The sequence below is a fragment of the Mus pahari genome, chromosome 16, assembly GCF_900095145.1.
Source record: "Mus pahari chromosome 16, PAHARI_EIJ_v1.1, whole genome shotgun sequence".
Taxonomy (NCBI): domain Eukaryota; kingdom Metazoa; phylum Chordata; class Mammalia; order Rodentia; family Muridae; genus Mus; species Mus pahari.
Genome location: NC_034605.1, coordinates 17,208,233 through 17,216,282, shown reverse-complemented (window position 1 = coordinate 17,216,282; position 8,050 = coordinate 17,208,233). Strand labels below are relative to the sequence as shown.

The 8,050-nt window shown below is 41.0% G+C and overlaps 1 protein-coding gene across 1 annotated transcript in view; it reads right to left on the bottom strand.

Annotated features, from left to right (window-relative positions):
- Ero1b (endoplasmic reticulum oxidoreductase 1 beta) overlaps positions 1-8,050 on the bottom strand; it is a 41,354-nt gene that overhangs the window by 19,702 nt on the left and 13,602 nt on the right. Inside the window, exons 5-6 of the mRNA XM_021215542.2 lie at positions 7,143-7,225; positions 3,506-3,579 (exon numbers count right to left, since the gene is read on the bottom strand). Coding sequence (XP_021071201.1) covers positions 3,506-3,579; positions 7,143-7,225 — 157 coding nt within the window. The remainder of the gene's footprint in view (positions 1-3,505; positions 3,580-7,142; positions 7,226-8,050) is intronic.

The window sequence follows — 8,050 nt, the reverse complement described above, 5'->3', positions numbered from 1 at the left end:
AGTGCTGGGATTAAAGGCGTGAGCCACCATGCCCGGCTAAATTCATAATCTTAAAAATCTTAAAGTAGAGCTAGGGAGAAGTGTCAGTGGATAAGACACTTGCCCTGAAAGTATAAGGACCAGAGTCTATATCCCAAGAGAACCCAGGTAAATGTTTGACAGGAATGGTGGCCACCTATATTACTCCAGCATGCAGGAGGCAGAACTAGGGGCTCTTAGAGCAAGGTGGCTGGAGTAGCTATAGTAAGAGAGCTACTGGGTTCTAAGGACCTGCCTAAATAAATATACACACAAGACATACCTCCCATATGTACAATTTAAGAAACCAATGTGGGGTTTTGTTTTTGTTTTTTCTTTGGTTTGATTGGTTTTTTCAAGACAGGGTTTCTCTGTGTAGCTCTGGCTGTCCTGGAATTTACTTTGTAGAATAGGCTAACCTTAAAAAGAGATCTGCCTGTCTTTGCCTCTCAAAGGTGTGTGTCAGCAAGTCTGGTGAAAACAGTATTTAACAAAAAAACAAAAACTGGTTAAAATGGCCATGGTGGCTGAGGTTGTTTGAACAGGAATGGCCCCCATAGATTCATATATGTAAATGCTTAGTCATTAGGAAGGAGTGCTACTTGAGAGGGATTGGTGGTTATGACCTTGTTGTAATAAGTGTGTCCTGTTGGAGGAAGTGTGTCACTGGAGGTGAGCTTTGAGGTTTAAGGGCCCAACCCAGGCCCAGTGCCACTCTCTCTTCTTGCTGCCTTGGGACCCAGATGCAGAACTCTCAGCTACTGTGTCCTCCTGCTTGCTGTCATCCTTGCTGCCAGGTCCCCCACCGTGCGGATAACTGACTAAACCTCTGAAACTGTGAGCAAACCCCAATGTTTCCTTTTTATAAGAGTTGTCATGATCAAGGTGTCCCTTCACAGCAATAAAACACCGACTAAAACAGTGGCACATACCATTCTTAGCACTCAGGAGGCAGAGGCAGGTGGATTTCTAAGATTTCAAGCTAATCTGCTCTACATAATGAGTTCCAAGGTAGTCAGGGCAACAGAGAGATAATCTGTCTTCAAAACAAAACAAAAAAAAAATCAAACAAGTGCTGGGTGGTGGTGTACACTTTTAATTCCAGCACTTGGGAAAGAGAAGGAGGCAGATCTCAAGTTCAAAGCCAGCCTGGTCTATAGAGTGAGTTTCGGGACATCCAGAGCTATACAGAAACCCTATCTAAACAAAACAAAAAACAAAAAAAAAAAATTGTTAACACTATATTACAGGTTATCTACTATGTCAACTTCTGTGTTGCCTTCTACCTTGAGGTAAGATCTCTTGCTCTTCACTATGTCCCAGCTTTACATAGTTGCTGAGGATTCAAACCTAGATCCCTGGGCTTGCAAGGCAAGCGCTTTACCCACCAAGCCATAGCACCAACCCTGAGAATGCCATGAAATGCCTATTTTGAGTGTAATATATATTCACAGAATACATTAATATGAAAGTCTCCATGCTTAATTTTTAATTGAAAGAAGTGATTATAGTAGGTTTTGTTTGGTTGGCTCATCTTTTTAAGATGAGGTTCTTACATAGCTAGACTAAATGTAGCCAAGGATGGCTTTGAATTCTTTTTTTTTTTTTTAAGATTTATTTATTTTCTATGAATACACTGTAGCCATCTTCACACAAATCTAGAAGAGGGCATCAATATCCCATAACAAATGGATGTGAGCCATCATTTGGTTGCTGGGATTTGAACTCAGGACCTCTGGAAGAGCAGTCAGTGCTCTTAACCACTGAACCATCTCTCCAGCCCCCAACTTTGAATTCTTTTTTTTTTTTTTTAAAGATTTATTTATTATATGTAAGTACACTGTAGCTGTCTTCAGACACTCCAGAAGAGGGTGTCAGATCTTGTTACGGATGGTTATGAACCACCATGTGGTTGCTGGGATTTGAACTCCAGACCTTCGGAAGAGCAGTCGGGTGCTCTTACCCACTGAGCCATCTCACCAGCCCCCCAACTTTGAATTCTTGATTCTCCCTCCCCAACATCCCAAGTACAGAGATCACAGGCATGAGTTATGGCACTCCACATACTTTAGTGTCAACCGGAGCAAATGAAAGAATAGTGACATAAAATAAGCAATGCCAACTACTTGATGTATTTCCATTCAAATAGAGATGACAGCAGCCACAGAAAGTGGCTCTAACAAAACCACCTACTCTAAGGCTCACAATGGGAACGTTTCACCTTGCACTGGCTCTCTATTGGTACATCCAAATAAGTCATGGGAGCACTCTCAGCTCTCAGCTCTCATCTTGATTCTGCTTAAAGCAGAAGCCCTCTGTAACTTATCTTAAGTGTATTAGAGCACAGTTCTGTGTCATCTGAATGAGAACGGTCCCCATAGACTCATGTCTGAATACTTGGTACCATTAGAGGAACTGTTTGGAAGATTCGAAGATCAGAAAATGTGGCTTTGTTGGTGGAGGTGAGTCAGTGGGGGTAGGCGCTCATCTTTCAAGACTCCAACCATTCCTGGTGTTCCCTCCCTCTGCCTTGTGTTCAAGATTCAAGATGTAAGCTCTTAGCTATTCCTGCCACCATGCCCTCACTCTGCTACCATGAACTCGGGCCCCCTGAAACTGTTAAATCCAATTAAATGTTTTCTTCTATAAGTTACCTTGGTTGAGGTATTTTATCACAGCAATAGAAAACTAAGACAATCTGAGAATTCTCTTCAAATCTTTACAAAGCAGTATAACCCCCTGAGGACGCTACAGGACCTGGGAAGTTTCTGCTTCCCACTTTCCATTTCCATCTGTGTAGGTTGGGGCTCATTGTTCTTTCCCACTTTACACAAGTTAACACTACAGGAAAAAGTGGAGAGAGGTCAAAGGAATGATTTGAACACACAGCACAGTGGAAATATTCTCGGGAAATTTTGAGTTACTGTAATTCTCTTTTGCTAAGTGGCAGTCACTTGGCTGGTCAGAGCCTGCCAATCACCCTTCCAAGGATGCTTAAAAGGAGAGGGCTATGAGGCCATCAAGTCTGAGTCCTCCCCAATACTGCAGGGAGTAGCTCGCTATGAGTTGACCTGCTCATGGCCTGTTCACAGAACTAGAACCAAGTGACCTAAAGTGAAGGCCCACAGGAGACAGCATGTTGGAATGTCAAAAATACAGGCTTGGGACTCAGATTTAGGACTGAATCATGCCTCAGCTTCTTGCTATTATGTGGTCTTGAGCAAGTTATTTGCTTTTTGAGGCTCAAGTTTCTCAGCCATGGAACAATACGCATCTAAAGACAGAGGTAAAGATGGGAAAGAAATAACATATCTATAGTACTTAGAACAGGGCCTCAAACAGACTCTCTCAATAAATGCCCTATCAATAGTAATGTGTCCACAGAAAAACCCAGTGTTGTAGCACTAACTCAGGCCATATTTTCAATGGTTCAAATGTCTTACAAAAAGCTTCAGGGTAAAGTGACGGCGACAACTTATTTGATTACCATCAAGTTCACAAAAGTGGTCCTGCGAATCATCATATCTTGCCCAGTCAATGAACGCTTCTTTGCTTTCGTTACTATGGGGAGAAACAAAAAAAATTACATTTGGAGCTGAAATTTTAAAATTGCATTCTAGTGAACAAAAATAAAGATAATTTCTTCAGAAGATGATGCCATAAATTACCTAAATTCTAGCAGTAGTTAAACTAAGGAATGTTAAAGTCAAGGCATGAAAAGCATTGTTACCACTTTTCATGGGTTATTTATATTGCTTCACTACTGTAAAATAATTCTTAGCCCTAGCTCAGTAATTTAAATTTAATTTACAACTTATATAACAAACATAAAACTCAAGATCACCATTCCAACTGACAAACTGTAGTAACTGTTTTTAAAAAGCGGAAGTTCAATTTGTTTTTTGAATCCTTTAAATTTAAGTTGCTTCTTTATTTATAGGACCCACCAAATACAAGGAACTTTATTATATTGACTAATTCATGACACATAGGCTCACACTCTGCATGCTAGACTCATCACAGTTGACTCTCCAATCCTTGGATTTTCCAAGCAGGGTGGTGCTGTGTAACTTAGGCTGGCTTCATAAACCCCCAATGCTCACATCCCCGCCATCCAAGTGCTGGGATTGTATGTGTGCACCACCCAGCTTGGTGCTGCACTGTTCCCCTCTCTCAGTCCACTTGACATGAACTGGAGTCATCAAAGAGGAAGGAGCCTCAGTTAAGGAAATGCCTCCATGAGATTCAGCTATAAGGCATTTCCTCAATTAGTGATCAAGGGGGGAGGACCCAGCCCATGATAGGTGGTGGCATTCCCTGAGCTCATGTCCTGGGTTCTATTAGAAGGCAGGCTGATGAAGCCATGGAAAGCAAGCCAGTAAGTAGCACCCCTCCATGGCTTCTGTATCAGCTCCTGCCTCCAGGTCCCTGCCCTGCTTGAGTTCCTGTCCTGACTTCCCACAGGGATGGACTGTGTCCCCTCTCCCAGTCCAACACAACAGGTAAAAACATGTGAGGAGACATGAGACAGGGAAGTGGAGGTGGCATATGTACAAAGGTCCAGCCATGAAGCTGTGTATGTCAAATATGCACATCACACTGTGTTGTCAATTAGACTTAAAAATAAAGCTGTTTAAAATTATACTACTAATTGTTAGAGAAATGCAGAACTAGGATACCTCTCCCTGTTCCTCTTGCATGTAGGGTGCGAGCGCCGTGTGTGTGTGTGTGTGTGTGTGTGTGTGTGTGTGTGTGTGTGTGTGTGTGTGTGTATTTATACATGTGGGCATGCAGTGCCATGCTGCACATGTAGAAGTCAGAGGACAATCTCTGGGGTGGCAGTCTCGCCTTCTTGCCTTGTTTTGAGGCAGGGTCTCCTTTCAGTTGCCAGTGTGTACTCCAGCCGCCCCTGGACTTCCAGCCTTTTGTCTTGTCCCTACCTCCCATCATGCCACAGTAGAACTGCAACTACAGATGTGTATCACTGCATGGCTCTTAACATGGATCCCTGGGATCAAATTCAAGTCTGTGTGGCAAGTGCTCTTGCCTACAGAACTATCTTGCCAGCCTCAAAGTATGAATGGTTATAAACCATTAGGGGCAATGTAATTTGCTATAGTAATTTTGAGAAACCATTTGGCAATATTTAACTCCACTTCTATGATTATTCCTAGAAATGTACAGGTGTACAGCCTAGATGTTCTTAAAATGACTTCTAAGTGAATCTATCAATCAATAGAATTCCCACAATACCATAGAATACTAGGTGCCAATGAAAAAGAAGTGTTTATTTATTCAAGAACATGAAGGAAGCCATAACATACTTTAAAGAAGACACAAGAGGGTTATGATGCCACATAGCAGTAATCCCTGAACATAGGAGGCTCAGGCAAGGAGAATCATCAACTGTGGGCCAGCCCAAGATCCAATCTCAAAAAAAACAAAAGACTAGGCATGGGAGGCCATGCCTTTAATCCCAGCATGACTACCTCAGAAGGGAGAGGCAGGCAGATTGCTATGAAGTTGAGGCCAGCCTGGTCTGCGTAGTGAGTTCCAGGCCAGCCAGGGCTATATAAAGTAAGGCCCTATCTCAAAAATAAATAAATAAATAAATAAATAAATAAATAAATAAAACACCACCCACAAATACAAAGGAACATATTTTATATTATTCTGTTCGTTTAAATAAGCAACACAAATTTCTAACCCTGGTGCATCTTGGAAGGCGGTAACAGCTAGGAAAGTTCACATGGTCCTCTGGGGAGTATGGACACTACTAGGTTACATTTATAAAGGTAAGGTCACTCTGTTAACATCTTATTGTTCCTGTATTATATTTACGGTTAATTAAAAAAAACTTCTCATAGTAACAAAAAGCGAGTGGGTAAGTAAAATACAACACATTTACACAAGAAAACATCTACCAGTTAGAATGAGATAAATCTGTTTCAACCCATGCCTAAAAAGCAAATTTACAATCAAAAAAAAGTAAGGAGGACTCGGAATATAGTTCAGCAGCAGAGCCCTTGACTGTTACAGGCGAGGCCCTGGGTTTGGCAGTAGAGCCCTTGACTGTCACAGGCGAGGCCCTGGGTTTAGGCCATAGCCCCCAAAACAAACATTACCCCAAATTGTGGCATTCACAATTTGGAGAGTGATTTTATAGCTGTTTTTATATCATCCTTTCACATTTCTAAAGTTTTAATAATAAATAATACAGGCTATTATCTTCATATTACAAAGATACTAATAAAGACCATTAACTTTATGATTTAATAGCAATTATAGTTTATAAATATAAATCTAGGGCTGGTGAGATGGCTCAGTGGGTAAGAGCACCCAACTGCTCTTCCGAAGATCCAGAGTTCAAATCCCAGCAACCACATGGTGGCTCATAACCATCCATAACAAGATCTGACTCCCTCTTCTGGTGTGTCTGAAGACAGCTACAGTGTATTTACATATAATAAATAAATAAAATCATAAAAAAAAGAAAAAATATAAATCTAAACAAATAGAAATTTTAAAAGAATTTATGAATATTGCATCCCAACTACAAGTCACACTGAGTCACTTCATACTGAATAATCTGAGATTATAAATTATTCTGACCTTCAAAACCAAGTTTCTGTTTAGAGCAAATAAGAAAAAGTCATCAGAAAAAAATTATGAAACTTAAATTATGTTGAGAGCAGCTTTCATTACTGCAAATACACAGCCTGGATTCCTGCCTATTCAAGGCTCAAGGGCTCAGCTCCTTCCACACAATGTTCATGAAGAGCAGAAAAGCCCTGCCAGTCCACTCATCCTCTGGTGTTATCACCAAGGCTAAAATAGGACAAAGGGTGCAGCATTTAATGCAACTGTGGGCATTGTTCTTTTTAGAAGTTTATTAGCTGAAAATGTAACCGTTGAGTAAAAAAATGTTCTATCGAAATCATAAGCTGGGCAGTGGTGGTGGTGCATGCCAGCACTCAGGAGGCAGAGGCAAGCAGATCTCTGATGTCAGCCAGGATGGTCTACAGAGTGAGTTCAAGAACAGCCAGGGCTACACAGAGAAACCCTGTCTCAAAAAAAAAAATTACACAAAGGGACTGATATAAACAAAGTACAACTAAACTTGCCTTAGTGTGCTGTTGATGGCACCCAGTTTGTTAGCCTGCTCACAGTCATCCAGTTCTTTGGTGCTGTTTGCTGCTTGCGAGTACTACAAGAAAGCTCAGATGTAGTTAAATGACAGTGATTAGCTCTTCTTTAGCAACCAACGATGACACGTATCATCAAAATCCTTACAGTTAGACTTTTTTTTTTTTAAAGGCATGAATGTCTACCATTAAGTGAGCAAAGGCATTAAAAATGCAATAGTGTGCTGGTGGTGTTGCCATCGGGTAGCGAAATTGGATAAATATGTATCTAGAGTTTTACAAACACATAAATCCTTAGAACAGCAGCAGTCTTCAACTTTGACCATAAGCCAAGGCAAATTTGTTTTTTAATATTACAACATCTTAGTGTATTGTATTTTTAAAAGCTGAGACACCCAGATCTTATGGTACAGCGTCACTTCTATACACAATACTAGGGAAGCTCTCATGTGCACACAATGAGACCAGGTACAAAAATGCCAGTGTTTCACTGCAAGAGCAAGGGACCAGCATGACTGAAACGTCCAAATGCAGGGTGGCTAACTATTAGTCACACACGAGAGCCTATGTGTAAACAGAGAGGCTTACAAGCAAAAGCACGGAGCCAAATACAAACTAAAAAGTATTTCCAACTTGAAGGAATTTACATTAATAAATTGTTTTTCACTTCCCATAATCTATATAGTACTGTACTGAGGACACACGCTCTCAAAGTGTTATAGACAGATACATATGAAATAAGAGTAGAACCACTTAAGTCACTTCAGGAAATGGCTGGCTCTGGGGAGAAGTAAGTAAAATGGGATTAGTACGGTGTTGGAGGAGTGCAGGTCAGCATCAGTACATGGGAGAGATGGCTGGAACAGGGACACAGTACAGAAGAGGGG